At 47.8% G+C, this 18,541-nt stretch overlaps 1 protein-coding gene across 2 annotated transcripts in view; it reads right to left on the reverse strand.

Annotated features, from left to right (window-relative positions):
• The window catches only part of insrb (insulin receptor b), an 82,101-nt gene extending 63,741 nt beyond the window's left edge, over window positions 1-18,360 (reverse strand). The window contains exon 1 of one of the 2 annotated variants that reach the window (XM_085348828.1): window positions 17,052-18,360. In XM_085348828.1, the coding sequence (XP_085204954.1) occupies window positions 17,052-17,145 (94 nt within the window). In that variant the 5' untranslated portion in view covers window positions 17,146-18,360. Of the gene's footprint in view, window positions 1-804; window positions 1,062-17,051 lie in introns of those variants that run through there. The other variant, XM_085348829.1, reaches the window with a different exon arrangement.
• Window positions 18,361-18,541: the final 181 nt, after the last annotated feature.

The raw sequence follows: 18,541 nt of genomic DNA on the forward strand, positions 1-18,541 counted from the left end.
TTCCCTGTACTCAGAATGAAGGAAGCTCGTAATAATTCATGCTAATTATTCACTCTGTTAATGTTTCGGTTAGACTTTTCCTTTAGGAGAACGTGAGTCCCACAGCCAGGCTCGAGCTTGTGCGCACCACGCTGCTCTCAGTCGCTCGTCAGGCTCAGAGCTCCGTGCAGCTAAATGCATGAACCCTCCTCGCAACGCACGCACATGCACACACCATTTAAAAAAAAGACGTCAATAACACTGAACCCTGAATCCCAAAATAGGGAAGATTTATTGCAGTACATTGATTGGAAACCGACTTCTCACCTGAGCACGCCATTTCCCCAGGTGAGAGCTAACCATTAACTCACCATTTGGTTAATGGTTAGCATGAAAAACATGTCAACAATTCAGGTTCAACCTACGACCAGAATCACACATCAACAAAGTGGCTGCTTATAACACAGAGCCGCCTATAAAACCAGTAAACTACTGAACCACGTTTACTACAGATTCACGCTGCAGGTCGAGTTAAACTTGTACTTGTAATCACAGGAACACACTTCCCTTCCTCCGAAAACATAAAGACTGAAGAGTAAAAATATCTGATGCAATATCTGCAGTGGCGTTACGCTTGTTTGCAGTAACTCCTTCAGAGAAGTGCAGAAAAATATCCTTTCTTCCAGGCGAGACTCGAGTAAGACAAACGTCAGTGCAGCAGCAGAGAAAGAACACGTGTCGAGCTTTAAAAGAAACAAGTAAAAGCAAAATAGAATCTGTAACATTAAATAATTCATCTCCACGTATCCACTGGCCAGTACGCACATTTGTGCTTCACCTATGAATCACATCCTTCACTGTCTTTAGCTCAGTGCTGAGATTGCTTCCAGTGAGAAGACGCACAACAAGCTCAGAGAACAACACAAACTGTGCAGCTGCATGTACCCACATTTGTGTGGACGCAGCCTCCACCAGCTCAACTTTGTACTTCCCCCTGCGGCGAGCCGGCAGCCGGCAGCCAAAAACAACTCATAAAAGTAGTCAATAAATCCAATTTAACTGTTAAGCAACTCATCAGATAACACTCGAGTTTGAAACAACAACAGTAACTCAATCAGCGAACCGGTGTGCCTTGACCACGCCTCGGCGCAACCTGCATCGCAAAACACCAAGACAGGCTACTTCCTCGGCCGTGCGGCGGTTGCTGTAAGTCGCAGTGATAACAGCAACCTTACACCTCTCTCTGCCCCTCCTGCCTTATCTCACGGACACATCGAACACAGGTCACCCGCTCGCTGTCAGCCTGCAGCACTAACCGGATACCTATTGTGAAACACAACAACATAACAAACTGTTACACAACTGCACAGGGGCCAGGGTGCAACTCACCGCTGCCCAAAGTTATCTTCAAGTCACACCAAGAGGACTCGAGCCCCTTACACATGGAGGGCTCTCTTTATAAACAGCACAGGTAAGAAATACGTGAGAGGCAGTGAGGCCTTTCTGGTCGCCCGGCATGATGACGGCAAGCTTCACTGACACAAAGAAATGTTAGAGGGCCACGAGGGCAAGCAGCACATGGACGTGCACAGAGCCTCTACTGCAAAATGGAGTCTTGCTTTCAACTGACAGGAGTGAATGCTGGGGGGGGGGGGGGACAAGAGAGAGGAACAGCAGTCCGGGGCTGGTTGTTAGAGCCCCTGTGTCTGCAGTCTTCTCCTCCCAGGTTTGGTAGCAAGGAGATCCAGGAGTGAGCCAGCAGGGAGAGGAGGGGCGTGGCTAGAAGGAAAGAGGGTCGCATGGAAAAAAAACAAGGGGTGAAAAGGGGGGGGGGGGGCAGAAAAACGGTGGGAGGGAAGCGGGGGGGCTGAAAGTGTAACCTGAGCCCAGACAGGAACGCAGAGTGACGTAAGGGACCCACAGGTCGGTTGGTGATCACATGCATGAATGAAGAGCCGCTATGTGCACACGCACATGCACACACTAGGGCTGCCACAAACCATTATTTTGATAGTCGACTATTTTTGCGATTAGTCGACTATTCAGATCATGCATCCATTGGACATACAGCGTACAGCTTATTGCACCAGCAGCATCTGCTCTTATATAACTATCATTAGCTTACAGCTTTAAGTGTTTACGGTGCTAACTAAAAATAAAGACAAGATGATAGTTTATTAAATTTTAATGACATTTGCAGATTGTTTCGGTGAAGTTTAATAAACTCCTTGCTATCTAAAATATAACAGGACACCGGAGTAAATTCTCCAGCATCTCACACTTCTGATAATCAGCTGTCTGCTTGACTTTTATTCAGCTGTGTAAAAACTATAACTTTGATCTCAGCCAAACCGATTTACTCAGGAACTAATAAAATACTAAAAAAAAGCCAAACAATAACATTGTTAAGTTATCTAAGTGACTCATATATCATGTTTAACCTGAGTAGCGAAAGACGGCGGCGGTGGGTTTGAAAAAGATTTGCCGGGAGTCCGCTCTAGTTAGCCTAGCCCCCGGCTAGCTATCGAGCTAGTGGGTAACACGTCTCCGAAAACGTCGGAGCGCTTTTGAAAATATGCGGTGTCCTGATAAACTGAGCAGATATTTGAGGTTTACACAGCTACATTCTCGCCTGAAAATATGTTAAACGTTTATTTTGTGACCCAGAAAGAATAATAAGAGTAACATTAAAACTAACTAGCTGCCGCCATTGTTGGAAACTGAGCTGGGCTGCGCTATGAATTCTGGGACACAGCTTCTTCTTCTTCGGGGTTTAACGCAGCTGGCATCCTTGTACATGCAGTGCTGCCATCTTCTGTTTCAGTCCGTTATTACACTCTTAAATCCTGCTACTTATTCCTGCGTCTTTTGTGATCTTACAAAGCTTCAAACGACACGTCGACTATTAAATCAGTCGTCGACGATTTTAATAGTCGACGCAGCCCTAACACGCACACACACGCGCGCGCACGAGAGCCCTACCCAAGTTCATCTACAACACATAAAAACATCACAAAGGTTTTAAAATATTTAAATATTTATTTCTATTTAAAGTATAAATAAAAGGATTCAACAGGTTCAATAAATCCACATTTTCATTTAACATTTGGACGCTTCTGGTGTTAAAGAACACAACAAATAAAACCCAATAAAACGAATGCAGGTGGGACAATGACCGTGATCCCTCTACAGCCCACACCGACACAGAGGACCACCCACCAGGGAACAGCCCAGTGCCCTCACTACACGTACAGCATCTCATAATTACAATAACAAACCAATCAGCCACTAATAAACGGGGGGTGGGGGGATAACAGAGCGCTGGCTGAAATGTTCTGTACCACACTGCAGACCTCTATAGGAGACATGTGGGCCATCCACCCGCCTGCCTTGTCTGTTTGACACTTAATTTGGCAGCAGGAATGAAGAGGAGGAGGGAGGTATATTGGGGGGGGGGGTCAAACAAACAGAAGGAGCAGAGAGAAGCTTGGATTTTAAGTGAAGTTGGAGCGTTAGAGCCTTTAAAAGGAGATTAAATGGTGAATCAGAAAAGTTTGTCCTCTTGTTGCTTGAACAGTTATGAGGCTTATCAAAGTGAATAAACTGTTGCAGTTTAGTCGGTGGTTTCTGTTGCTTTAATGATAGTTTGGGAGCATCAGGAAGAAGCAGAGGATTATCTAGGAACAGCTTCAGAGGTCCGTCGCAACCAACCAATGACGTGTGACTATTCAGTTAGCATGAGCCCAGCTAATAGCTAATGCTGTGATGAGTGAGCCAAGTTTGGCTAACAACAAACCTAACTTGATACAGCGCAGACCTACGACACCACAGCAACATGACTGGTCAGTGCTGATCCTGGATCAACGCTAAACACACCACAATCCTGCCTCAATACAAAAAACCTGATTTTTCTTTAGCTAAACACCAAATGCATAACTCAATATATAAGTTATGGAGGACAACATATGACCTGTGCTGAATCACAGTAAACTCTGACAGCTTTAAATCAGCACAGACTGTTTTAATAAGTGTGAAAAAGTGCGCTCTGTGATTAACTGTCACCCTAAATCAGTCGTTCTCAAACTGAGGGCCCGAGAAAGATCAGGCGACTTCTAAATTGGGACATGCACGCTGCTCTGTTTCGTTACTGCCTCTTCACCTCAGACGTGAAGCAGAACGAGCCCAACATCCTCTGCCCAGCTCGGCGAGTTCGGGTACGTCTGGTGCAGCCGAGGTCGCGTACCCGCTCTCTCGGACAGAAACTGCCGTCGCCGCTATTCGGCGAGCTCTCACAGCTGCGACCTGCATTATAGCGTAGCTACGATTTCAAGCAGATTCTTCTCTTATTTTTAGAATTGTGTCCCCTGCAGAAAATGTAATATGCAGCAGCTAACGGTGATGAAAGCGTATCACGGTGGCGTGCAGGCTGCCCTCTATCGCCCGTGGACTGCAGCCTGAGTCCAGAGTGACGGAGGGCAGCCTGCACTTAAAGTGAAACCAGACCGGTCTAGCATGAAACCAGGTGGCAGCTAACTCTGGACTGTGAGAAGTTTCCTCTCGCTGTCAGCTTAGGCACATGCTGCCCCTGATGAGGTGATCTGCTGATTATAGATATGTCAGCAGCTCAGTTGCTGAACAAACCCCAGGGGAGGGAACGTGCGGTCGCGGTGCCAAGTGGACTGCCAGTGGAAAAATGCGTTTGTTTGTTAATACAACTGTGGAAAGTCCTGAGAAGTAAAGCCAGCTCCCCGTGCGCCCACTGCCAAGCTGTGGCTTCACAGTGAAAAACGATGCCGAGAAATTGCATGAAAGGCATTTTGATTAGCGTGTACCAACATGTACCTCCAAAACAAAGAGAACTGAGGACCAGAATAACAGTACGTGAGCCAGCGAGGGAGGGGGCATTTGAATAGTGGAAATAGGCTCAGAGCCACCAATAACAAAAACACACACAGAAAAATATTCAAATCTATTTTCTATTAAGAAAAAGTGGGAACGAAACGAGAAAGCGGAGCTAACGCGTGCACGGAGACCGTCCTGTACTCGAGGCAGCCGAGGACACCAGATAAAGGTGGAGGGAGGGCAGGGTGGAGGCAGTGTGTGGGTTGGAGCACCTGTTCCTCTATTGCCTCAGCTTCCCATTGAGGAACATGGCAGAAAGGAGTCGGCCTATTTATACACAACGCTGGGTCCCGTTACAGCTGTGGCGCGGGGCCAGGCTGCGGCAGATTGAAGCGGGTAGAAAAGAGCAACATGCGCTGCCCTGCGCTGTCAGATGGTCTGCCAACACAAGAGGCCCGAATCAGATCGCACTGGTGACTCTGGCTCGCCTCCTTCCCTTTTACCTTCCAGCACTGGCAAAGAGTAGAGAAGGAAAAAAGGAGAGCGCAGACAGAGGGAGACAAAGAAGCGAGGTGCTGTGTGACGGCGAGTCACCGTTTTCAAAACCAGCGGCGACTGCGTGAAACCAGCACACGTGAGAGTGAATCCCGTCCTGTTGCTGCTGTGTCAAAGAAACGAACGTTTGTGCCCGTGTGCGCAGCTTTTTCCAAAACGTTCAGCAAACTGCACCTGCGAGCACACGTTAACAGCCACATACAATCACATGAATCTGCAGTCAGTTGAAAGTCGACCACACCAGGTGACACTGCAACATATAAAAAGCATTGTGGGCAATCCTGACATAGTCAAAGCATTTTGGAGCCGACGCAGGACCGACTGTGGAACGGGAGCAGGTAATCAGCTGCAGGCCGGCCTCTGCTGAAGACAGACAACACACACAGACACACACACACACACACACACACACACACACACACACACAGACACACACACAGACACACACACAGACACACAGACACACACACACACAGACACACACACAGACACACACACACACACGCACACACACACACAGACACACACACGCACACACACACACACGCACACACGCACACACACACACACACACACACACAGACACACAGACACACACACGCACACACACACACACACACAGACACACACACACACACACACACACACACAGACACACACACACACACACACACACACACACACACACACGCACACACACACACACAGACGCACACACACAGTGAGTAATGCAAGAAACATCTGATGATCCTTTTCATCTTCCTACGTTAGCGAGCTCAGCGTCTTAGTGCGGTGAGCCTCGGCCTGAGAGGGAGGCAGCCGGGGCTCAGTTACCCTGTTTGACTTGCAGCCACAACGGCAGCAGCTGCAGGGCTCGGCCCCACCAGCCCCACCAACGCTTTGACCCACAAACCAGAGCTACACATGAGGCTGGAGGAGCTACGCCTGCCTGGTGGCCCTGCCAAATCTGCTCCTTCTATCCCTGTACGGCTCCCTCGCTCTCTCTTTCTTCTTCCGACCCGTCTGCTGCCTCAGACATGAGACATTTCCAACACTAAACTCCTTCATTAAGCACTGTTTATGCTTCAGCATTAGGAAACAAAAAAGAAAGACAATGCAATAGCTGTGATTACACAGCTGCCCGCGCCGTAGCTCGGCGTGGAAATGGCTCTTCTACACGCTGAGCTTCTAATGTCCGGCTCTGACAGTTTAGGGGTTTTAGCTGAGGTATTCCCCGTGTGGTGAATGGATGAGTAAGCTCATCCCAGGCATGGCAAATCCTATCGATTTGACTGGATTGCTGCTTGTCTGCCAACTCCAAGCTCCAGCTGAATCCAGCATTTGTTCCAAGCAAAGAGCAGGAGGGGGAAGGCAAAAACCAACACACAGGCAGAGAGGGGAAGCAATGATTTGACTCTAACTGCACTGAAATGAAACTCCAGCTGCTCGCGTAACGGGAATGTGTGTGTGTGTGTGTGTGTGTGTGTGTGTGTGTGTGTGTGTGTGGCTGAAACTATGAGGAGGGATGAGTCAAGTTAAAACGCAGGACGTGGGAACAGAAGGACGAAAGGAAAGAAGCAGACAGAAGACGGAGAGCGCAACGACTACCAGGACATCAGATTTGATGTCCGAAGGGTCGATAAACACGGACGGAAAACGGTAGAAAGCAGAGGCCGGAGGGACGGCGAGCAGAGCGGCCGGCGTCCGTGTAATGGTCCGTTTGTCTGCACCGTAGGACCACCGGCTCTCACTGGCTGCTGCAGGAAAACCTCGAAGCACACGGACATTTGCACAAATATGCAGACACACATGCTTGCTTGCCTCCCTCCTTCACTTCTTTCCATATCTCTCCCTCCCTCCCCCTTTTCCATTGCTCGGCCTGTGCCCGCAGTCTTGGTGCCTCCTTCCATTTACCGAAGCACAAACACGCCGCCAATCTGCAGAAACCCAGCCTCCCACCTTTAAACGTCACGTTCATATCGGTACACGCTGAGCAGCGGTGTGATCAATAAACTTTTCATTTATCAGAAATATCCCCTCATCCTGTTTGTTTTTCCATACAGAACATCTACGAGCGTGCTATATATATATTTCTGGCATTTAATACTGACATCATGTTAATGTTCACGCAGCCCAACCAGCCAACAAATCACTGGCTGTTACCTAGCCTCTGACAGACAGGCCCCTGAGTGGAGCGTCTGTGGCCACGGCGGTATTGTAAAACGACTTCCATTCATTACGCTGTCATTTAACAGCGAGGCATAATTCAATATGGCCTCCTTTAACTATAACGGAATTAGGGACGCTTGATGCGGCCTCATAAACTGGTCACAGGCACTCCATCTCTATGTCCCCTTTCACAGCGTCTTGGCATCGGCCTCTGGCCCGTCGACAGCCTCGGCTCCACTCAGCCGCTCCTTTTACTCCGTGCTGTTTACGGGGTGGAGACTGTGTGGCCCTCTGTACTAACCAGATTTAACTTATTCACACCAAAAAGCTGAATTCCTTTCGTTCCTTTGGGTCTGACTGGACCTCGTCTCTACAGGGAAATAACGCGTCCACGGGTCGTTTGTGCAGTCGTGCTGTGACAGTTTCGATAAGGGAGACGCCGCCGGGTTTGCTCCGCAGGCCCAACTAATCAATGTTAAAGCTTAGACATAAACGTGTTCCTTCATGCTGAATAAGCCAATCGGAGCAGAGTTGTAAATCTGGGGCCCGTGGATTCACCTCCACGCTGACACACCCCTGGTGTGTTTAACATGAGGAAGCAATGAGAGCTGAAGAAGGTTACCGCTTTAGGAACATGCAGGCCGAGCAAGCATCCGAGGAAAGTTTCTGATGCTCTGGATAAAAGAAGAGTGCAGCCAAAAAAGAAAAGACTGAAACAAATTCGGCGCCGTCAGCGTTTCACGTACGTCACCGTCACACACTCTGCAGACACTTCTATTAGATACTCCTTGGTAGTACCAGACCTTGGAGGTTGGTGCACTGTGGGCATAAATGAATGCCCGTTCCAACACATAACAACCATCAGCCCGAATCGTGGCTGCAAGGCAGGATGGATGCACGCTTCCTTCTCGTTATGCCAAATTCAGACCCTACCAGCCAACTGCAGGCGCACAAACAGACTCATCAGATCAGTGATATGAATCAAACAAGCTCATGTTCTTGGCTGACAGTGGTACCTGCTGTGGTCTTCTGCTGCTGTAGCCGACCTGCTCCAAGGCTGAACGGTGCTGTGAGTTCAGAGATGCTCTTCCAAAGTATCAGGTCATCTCTGATCTCTGACATCAACAAGGCATTTTCACACTACGGTTTAAATAAAAGTGAGCCAGGATCACCACATTAAGTGTGCAATAAAAGGACCGCTTCAGGTGTTCGGTCGTGCTTGTTTTTGCACGTTCAGTTCAGCTAAACTGCAGCCTGTCTGCACTTTCAATTAAGGATCTCATTTTCTTTTCTACAGCCCAGCATCAGCAGGGCTGAACCTACAGCTGTTTTCTAATAACTCTCGTCAGTTTCCCTTAAATCCTCTGACAATATCGGTTTCTACAGGTCGAGAGTCATGACTCACTCACGTCTGTAGCTCAGCAGCTGTGAGTCATGTATCTATACACTCCCCACGGTTGGTCGTTTGATCCAGAACAAATCTGAGGCGGCTCAACTGATTAGCTGTAAACGTTCTCCAGATTTAACAAAAACGTCCCCGAGCAAACGTATTCTGGTGTTAGTAGCTCCGTTACTGCACGTGTGACTGCCTGAAGGTCACCCGTTACTCAATGAAATCATTGACACTCCTAAAACGCAGAAACAGTTCACGGTTCAGCCGATAGTTTTGTGACGCGAGGCCAGATTCTGACTTTGGCTTCATGAAGTGGTGCAGAGGTGGAGTGAACAGAGGAGGGGATGTAATCAATTCATCCAGACAATCAAGATCAAACAGCTGTTGCCCTGCATTGTGTTATAAACCCAGCATCTTCTTTTGATTTCCACCATAAAAGCACAAACTCGCTCACTGATCAGTTCAGCTTCAGCCAACATGACAAAGAGAACCTTTGGTCGAAAAGGTCCATCTGGAAAATGGCTGTGACCTCCTCTGCTGGAGGTGGTGCAGGTGGTAGTCTCCACCTCTGTTTCCAGCTGTTGTAACGCTGCTGCAGAGAAGTGGCTGCGCACTACAGCAGCGGTGCCCAACCCCCGGGCCGCAGGCCAGTGCGTGAGTCGTTTGGTGCCGGGCCGCGAGAATTGAGCCTTCGGTGTTAAATTTACGGTTTTCAGGGTTTTTATCGTTAACTCTGTTTCTCTGGGTCTTTCCCGTGTTGTAGTTGTGCGTCTTATTTTGAAAGAAATATTTACCCGTTACCATAGCGACCAGAGAGCATTAAGGACGCTGCTAATAAACTTACACAGTGAATTCTCATTTATTATTATATTTACAAAATGCCAACGTTTTTGTCTCGGCCGTATCATTTTGTCTTGTTGCATTTATCCACAACACCTTAACGGCCGGTCCGTGACAACAGTGTGCGTCCGTGGCCGCTGCAGGACGTTATCACAGAAGATCCGCTGCAGCTGAGGAACCGCAGTCTTTAAAGCAGGACTCCTGTGGGTGTTTGTGATCATGCAAAACTGAAGAGTGAATCACAGTCTGCATTTATCACAGGATTATTAATCAATTGCATCACTTCTTTTACTGCAGCAAGCCTGAGACAGAATTTAGCTTTAAGGTGCTGTTATTGACAGACCGTGGGCGAGTTAGGGCCCGATCAGTACAGGGCTGATTGTGGAAGGAGACAAGATGCTCACACTTCAAGTGCTTTTAAATATAAAACAATCACGAACGATTAGGTTGCTTATGGCAGACATCTGCCTTAGGTTAGAAGAGGGGGGAAAGCCACAGCTGGCACCTTAAATCCTCAGTCTCCACAATCACACATTAAAATGTATAACCGGGCTCAGTGCAGTGGGACGTGTCTTTAGACAGGAAGAGGCTGGGTCTGCAGGGTCTGTCACTTACTGCCAGCACAGCTAGTGCTGTCACCATAGCAACGCATCTCATGCTACTCGATCAGGACAAAAACAGAGACCCCAACCCGGCACACGAGTCGCCGAACACTAAACGTGTACCCGTGAGCTCTCGTAAAAAGGACACAAACATGTGCAGACACACGTAGCCACAACGCAGCAAACAACATCATCTTAGAGGGCCACGTGATGCGGCGCACAACCTGCAGGTGAACACGTTAAGCATCGCTTAGACCCAGCTGGAGCAGGCGGGGTTAATAAGAGAAAGCAAATAAAGAGAGAGGCATCAAATGGATGCTGTTCACACCTTTAAGAGGCCTGAAAGAGGAGGCTTTCCCACAGCGCAGAGCAGGTGTGTGCATGCGTGGAAGAAAGGTCTGCAGGCTGTGTGCATCTGCAGTGTGAAGGAAAACGAACGAGCCCAGGGCGGCGAACCCGCTTACCCCTGAACGTGAAACGAAGGGAAGGAAGGAGGCTCGAGTTTAAAGGAGGAGTAGAGGGAGCAGAAGCTGTCGTGGAGGAAACGTGAAAAGCTGCATCACTTTTTAACATCTTCCATTGTTTCACGTGATATTTAAAAGGCTGCCGTATCCACATCACCCAGAAATGTCAAACTCATATGGCAACAGTTCGTCTGCGTCACTTTAACCCAGACACTGGAATTAATAAAGGCTTCAACTAGAAACGTGGCCCATACACACACTGCAGGACAACATTTAATGAGGTCAGATATTAACTGTAACAGCTGAACAGAAGAGTCTTTTCCCGCCTTCTCTTTTCAAACTCAGAAGCTTTGTTCATCTTTTATGTACAGTCTATGCAGCTGTCATTCAAATGGTAAATGGCCTGTATTTGTATAGCGCTTTACTCGTCCTTAAGGACCCCAAAGCGCTTTACATATCCAGTCATCCACCCATTCACACACTGGTGATGGCAGCTACATTGTAGCCACAGCCACCCTGGGGCGCACTGACAGAGGCGAGGCTGCCGGACACCAGCAGGCAACGGGTGAAGTGTCTCGCCCAAGGACACAACGACCGAGACTGTCCAAGCCGGGGCTCGAACCGGCAACCGTCCGATTACAAGACGAACTCCCAACTCTTGAGCCACGATCGCCTCAGACCACAGATGTGATTCGTTGCCTGAAATCTGTAAAAGCATTAGCTGCTAATGTTGTTGGCATTTACAGTCAGATATGTCCACCACTGATTTCTCTCTGCAGCACTCGTCACCTTCGTTTATCATTTGGTCCCTGAGCTCAGTAACTGATCTGACAGCACGACTGTGTGCTTGCAGTTACATTAACTGCCAGCAGCCTCACTGGGCGCCAAACAGACACTTTTCAGTCACATGACAGGCCTCCATGTTCTGTCCATATCGCTCCAATGGCCTAAAGCGGGGACGTGACAGTAAATCCAGACTCGCGTGTCACAAACTGCAAAGACGTTTGATAAACGTTTCGTCTCCTGCTGGGCTTCACGTCGTCTCTGATGCAGACGTTACCATTGCTTTATAAACTGGCCCAAACAGTATTGCAGATGTACAAATCTGTAACTGGGATCAATTAAGCTGCTACGCTTTTTTTGAAAGCCAAAGAATGAGAAATCAGTTGCACGGCCTTATTCGGTTTATTGTCTCATCTGCAAAACATCCCTTTGTTGATCCCTGCGTTACGGGACTGGCTCAGCTTGGAGTTTACAGTGTGAAGTCCCCAACGGTTAAAATAGGGCAGATCCAAACAGCAACAAGGACTATCAAATCAGATTGTTGCAGCATGGCGTAACGGCGCGCTGCGTGTTCATGTGTGTGTGGGTGTGACCCCATCCCTCCCCTCTCAGCTAGACCACATTTCTGTGCAGTGAGCAGGGGTTTACATAAACGGTCACACTCCTCTATCTAGGAATGGGAGTCAGGGAGGAGGGCATCGGCTAGGCTTTGTGTTTAAAAACAACAACCTATCACGGCGCTGGCAGCCTGCGATGGGCTGGAAACACGTCACCTGATCACGGCGACGGCCGTTAGATGTTACAGCGTGGTTTCCTCTTCATAATGAAAGGTTTATGTCGGGATCAACGCGTTTTGACTGTTTGCTTATTTTGCAAGGTGACAGCAGCGCGGCAACATTTGCCTCCTAGCATGTTACGACTGGCTAAAATTAAGATTGGGGATGATTTTTCTGACATCTGGCACTTCTGAGCAAATTCCCAGGAAATCAGTGTGGTGAGCCATCGTCCCTGAAGTCACAGTGAGCACAAAATCATTCAGAAAGTCCGCCTAAGACTCACTTACCAAATACTTTCATGCTTTGTTCTGTTTGGAGACAGCATCTCTAAAAGCAACCTGTGTGTGGACACTAATACAGTGTTGTTAAACACACCACAGCAGCCGTTATGTTATTTTCAGTGTTTAACATCCAATAAAATCTGCTGCTCTGCTTTGGGAGGCCTTTGGCTGAAGACAAACTCATCGACTGTATCGATATCAACACTGGTATCGGTATCGGATACCAGTAGTGCTGGTATTGGCACAGTATTGGAAAGTCACAATACCAGTAGTAAGCATCAAAACCAGTAAAATTTTCATTCACCGTGATTTTAAAAAAAAAGAAGAATTCCAAGTAATTACATTTAATAATAATGGATTGCATTTATTGCGCTTTCACCTGTATTAAAGTTTCAAATCAGTATCATGGTGGTTGGAGACCATTTCCACATCATTGTATAATAAGCACAGGTGCACATTTTGAGGTACGAGTGCACTTGTTGCCAAATCCAGTGATCTGATTGGTCAGATCTGTTTATTCAGATGTGCAACACCTGCATTACAGACGGGAGAGTCTTTTTACGCATGAAATATTCACACAGATTTTACAGGCCTCTCTCTGGGAGAGACACCTGTCAGAGGAAACTCCTTCCCACTGTTCATATCAGCAAGCTCCTCCTTTCAGTTACTACCCACCCACCCTCGTGACCACAGGTGACAGTGGGAACGTAGCTCGACAGGTAAAGCGACAGCCTTGCTTTTACGCTCAGCTCTCCCCTCACTCGTGAGCAACACCCTAAAATTCTCCTAAACTTCTCTAATCGAGGTAGCAACTCGTTCCCAACTCAGAGTGGACCCTCCACCTCTGACCACCTACTACCTGCAGGTGTCTGAGGCTATGGTTAGTAGCCTCAGACACCTGCAGGTATGCAGTGCCAATCAGGCTTTATGTTTATTGCATTTTAAAAGTAAATCTAACATGTTAGCACAGTAATGATGTGCTGCAGAAATGCATTTACTCAGTGGCTCATCAAGCTGTGAATTTGTGGGAGTCAGAAGAGTCGTCTCGTGTTTTCCATCCCCCACTTGTTCCGCTGTTGATAAAAACTGCCGGGAACATGCACACAGTGGCAAGTTAGAAGTTGAAAGGGATACTTGGAAAGATAAGAGCAAAGGAGGAAGCACTTAGCAAAGGCACCCCAACAGTTAATTTCCTGTAGCAGTACATATCGCCTTCCTGGCCAACACTCAGGACCCAGTACACAGCCGGTGGAGGCTCAGTTCATGACCCCGATTGTCCACTGCCTCTGTGAACGAGGAACCGTGCGAAATGAACGGCAGCAACTTGCAATCAACGTCGGGCCGCGATATGAAAGCCTTAAAGATTCAGTGTGTTGCCAATGAAACAGGCAGCACAGGCTGTTCCAGCAAACTATGGTAAAGTGCAGGTGAATGCTAATGCTAAATTAGCCTGTACATACAGCTTTCTGTGTTTACACTTCTGTCTGACCACCTCAGACGTGAAGACTTCCTCTTCTGTCTTATCCAGAAGTCCGAGGACGTCCACACACCTGCGGTGTTTAGTCCCTTAAAATCAAACTCTTCTTTCTTTTCACTCATAAAGATGTGAAAGCAGTAATCGCACCCGGGTGCCGACCAAACAACCATACTGAGACCCTGTGGAGGACGTGGTCTCAGCAGCGTCTGTTTACCAACGTGAACCGACCTCAATCCGAACCGACAAGCAGGTTTACGCTGCAGGTTTGAGGAGGAATAACATTTCATAAGGATGAAGGTACTTTTAAATCGCAAAGGTGTGTACAGGTTTGCAACCAGCCGTGAAATGAATGTAAATTATCCATGTTGCTCCCGCCTCAGACACGCAAACTGAACGTTCTCGTGTGGTGACGTAGTGATGCATTTGGGTTCACTTGGATTTTTCTGCGTCAGGAAAAAAGCCACAAGTTTCACTTATTAACTGATGCGGACCAGAGGAAACGACCTCCGAGCGTGAAAACACGCCAACGCAGGCTTTTGTCAAAACAAACTGCCCATTTAAAAATGAAAAGAAACACCCATAAACATGCGGATGAAGCCTAATACAGTGTTCTCATCAACGCACACACAAATAAATATAAATAGAAAACATACATTGCCAGGAAGTAGGCTGGCCAGTAGCTGAAAAATGAGATCCTGCAGACAGCAAAGGGTGGCTGGGGCACATACTCGAAGTGAAACACACACACACCTACATGGTGGGCCACTTCAAAGACATTCCACAACGTGCACAGCATTGTCGGAAAATGCCAACGTGCACTTCACTGAAGAGTGCCTGAGTGTCCAAAAGGGGCTACAGACAAACTCGCAGACAAATGGAGGCCGAGCCTCGATTTTTACTCCATTAGCTGAGCTGTCAGAGCAACTCTTCAACTGCTCCTCCTGAATAAATGACACCGCTCTGGAGATTTGATTGAGACCGCAAGAGGGGAAGAGCCAATCTGTGCGACCACGCTGGTTAAAGAAACACAGCCGTGCACGTATGTATATTCATGCATGCTCACAAGCAGCACAGCCGTGCCTGACGGGGGCCAGAAGTGGGCAGTTGCACAACTTGTTTTTCACAAGTCAGACCAGGAGACAGCTCAGCGGCAACATCTGAACAACCTTTCCTGATTAACTGTGACAAATGGGCCAATCACAATCAAACAACAGCCTGTGAAAGCTGATTTGTTACATGTTTTCTGAGGTGCAGTCGGCTACGGCGTGGGTTATTTATCAGGACGGCTTCTTCTCGTTCTTGTGTCTGAGATGGAGGTATCAGGCAGCATGTGGATCCAGAATGAAATATTCAAAGTATTTTGGTTGTTGCCCTGACCCCACCCCCTTTTTTTTGGCGTAAACATCTCAAAAGTGCCAAATATGGTCACTTCCCAGAGTCCTCACAGCCAATGACATGTACCCCATTCCCTGAGAGAGAGACGCGAGAGAGGGAAAAAAATAAAAAAGACCAGGAAGGAGGGGTACCAGCAGCCCGTCTCATAAGACCCCCTTTCAGGGGCCTCTGTTCTGTCTGCATACATGACCTGTGTAAAGTAGCCACATCGTTTCCTTTGAACCTGGCCGGCGGGAGCCATTTTAAGCAACACAACCTGAAGCTTGGAGAGTCCCACCATTGCTGACAAAAAGAAAAACAACAGGTTCCACTTTATGAATGGGTGCCCACACATTTACGTGGTCGACCTGCTCACTTGGACCAAGTTCACACACCCAAAAAAACAAAACACTGAGGCTTGGGCAACACGTCGTCCAAAAATCACTGAACACAAATCTCACAAGGATTAATGTGGGCCAAAGGTTAAACCGCTGACAAACACCCAAAATGTTCAATAATTGATTTCACGGGCGCTCCAGACTTTGTTTGTCTCATTCATTCATTTAATTTGAGATATAAGACACAAGTGACCTATTATACAGAGAAATGTATCATCTAATGCGGCCTCACAGCTGGCCCTGCAATTCTCATTTCACTGAGATCACCCTTAAAAATAAGAAATAACACAAATAAGAAATACCAGAGTGGGCAACAGTGCTCATTAACTTCATTCGGCCCATAAAATGTGGGCTCAAGTATGGTGCACGGTGTCCCTGTGTTAAAGCACCAGCTGAAAACAAAACAGCGCACAGCTGGATCGTGCTTAATCTGTGGCAATGCACATCTGTATAGCTGTAATCACCATCCGCGCTAATTCATTGATAAAAAGAAATAAAACCGAGGCGCAGACTCTGGGGAGGAAGATCTGGAGCGGAAGGCAGATGGAGGCTGTCCCGCCACCTATGCGGACACTTCTCAGCGGCTAATTTGTTTACATCCAGGCTGCGTGTGCGCGTGAGAGGCCTAGCAAGCCTCGCAGGGCCAATCCTGCCGCCCCCAGTTTAGGCTCGCTGCCGCGGACCACCCTCGTCCAGTTACAGCCACTAATCTGACCCTCGGGTGGCGCATTTAGCGCGGGCCGCTAAAATATGTACCTTTAAGAGCCGGCGCGAGAGGGGCGGGGTTTATTAGCCGATAATTAATATTTGTGCGCCAAGTTATCAGCCACACGCACAAAACTGAAATTACGAGCCCCTTAATTAGACCTGGAGGAGAATCTGAGCATGCGCCAAAATGAAAGCAACAGTCCCGTGACTCACATTATCACGCTGATTGATAAAAAGAAGAAAATGCCCCCCCAGCAGTGACTGCAAGGTTCAAGAAAAACACACTATTGTTCATGTTATAATGCAAACATCTGCGCTTAGGACAGGGTCATTTCCCGCGAACACACACTTCACACTCACGTGAAGTTATGAGTTATAAGAAGTCATTAAAAAAATGAAATAATACTCACTTTCTCCTTTTATTAGTCCACACTGGCATATAATGCAGGTGCACATGATAAACAACACCATCTGTGCTCGCAGTTTAAGCGTCAGCCGCCTCATTTTGGCTGGAGGATAAGTTATGCTCGTTTCTTGAAGTCGTTCAAAAAAAAATTCCAATCTTCAGGGAGAAATGTTTAAAGTGAACTAAGAAATTGCTAAAAACTTAAAAAGGTCCAATAAAGCCAGCCGATTTGAGGTTTCCTCCCCCTGTAAGGGGGTTATAAATTGATAACTGTCTTCTGTGCCAAATGTGTTATGTACGTGAGACACTAAATAACGTGATCCTGGGTTCTGGCGACACATGTGCGAGTAAAAAATTTCATTTTCCAGAAGTGAAGTCGACAGTCCACGTTCATCTGTTTGATTTTGGTGCCCCGCTAAATCAAGGGGGGAAATGTTATTATTATTATTATTATTAATAATAATAATATCCCACACACAGACAGAGCTAGTTTGGAGATCCCCTAAGAAGGTCCGCTGGCCCCGGGCTCATTTCCCTGTAATGTGCCGCTCCAGTGAGGGAGGACCCCGGGAGGTATTTCAAAAACAAAACGCTGTTTTCCTCACGCAGACACGCGCTGGAGTTGTGAATAGCACCCCCCAAAAAAACACAGGCAGCCTTTGAGCTCTCGTTTTCTTTCAGAAGTCTTTATATCACCTCCTGCGTCCTGGTGTCTTCACACAAGCTCGTCTCCCTTTTCTTTGAGCAGGGAGCACATCCCAGGAAACTCCGGCAGGAAAAACGTGCAGCTTTCCTCGCTTCGACCTCCCTCTGAACTCCTTCACCCCCGCTGACCACCGCAAGCCCGTAAAAACGACAAAACGGCGGAGAGGGGAAAACTAACCTGGAAAGGTTTGAAAAAACGCCACTTTGCTCTCACATTCCCCGCGAGGAGTAAAAGAAGCCAGAAAATAACAACAACAATGCCCGCATTCACCGTGCACGCTGCCGCCGTGAGGTGAGGGAAGTCGCCACACCACGCCGCCCGTTCCTTCCCTCAGATTAACGTTAGCTGGAGGGGGCTAAACGGCTAACGTTAGCTAGCTAATCCAAAACAAACGAGGTTTCGGTGTCGGCGACGAGAGTTCAAAATCAGAATAAAATCAAAAACACGCTTAAAGTGAACAGTCCGAGTCCGCCAGCCCAGAAGAAAAGGACAGGAGAAAAAAACGATGAGGTAACGATACGTAAAAAAGACTTAAAAAGACGGGTCAAGTGTAAAAACTTGGATTCCCGTTTAGCGATCGCTCTCCCTCAGGTTCCCCCTCTTTCCGTCTCTCTCTCTGCGAGCCTCCCCACCAGTAAACAAGTCCTGCCAGTCACCTCAGCTGGGCCACGCAGGGTCTGCGGGAAAACCCGGAACGGAGCGCTTTGTGACACTGCGCTGCTCACTGCGCTCGCCGTCCTCGCATAGCAACACGTTTTATTACAAAAGCAGACACAACACAGGGAAAT

This window comes from Diplotaxodon limnothrissa, linkage group LG23, assembly GCF_057381915.1.
Source record: "Diplotaxodon limnothrissa isolate DT_005_m linkage group LG23, D_limnothrissa_male_GT1.1, whole genome shotgun sequence".
NCBI lineage: Eukaryota > Metazoa > Chordata > Actinopteri > Cichliformes > Cichlidae > Diplotaxodon > Diplotaxodon limnothrissa.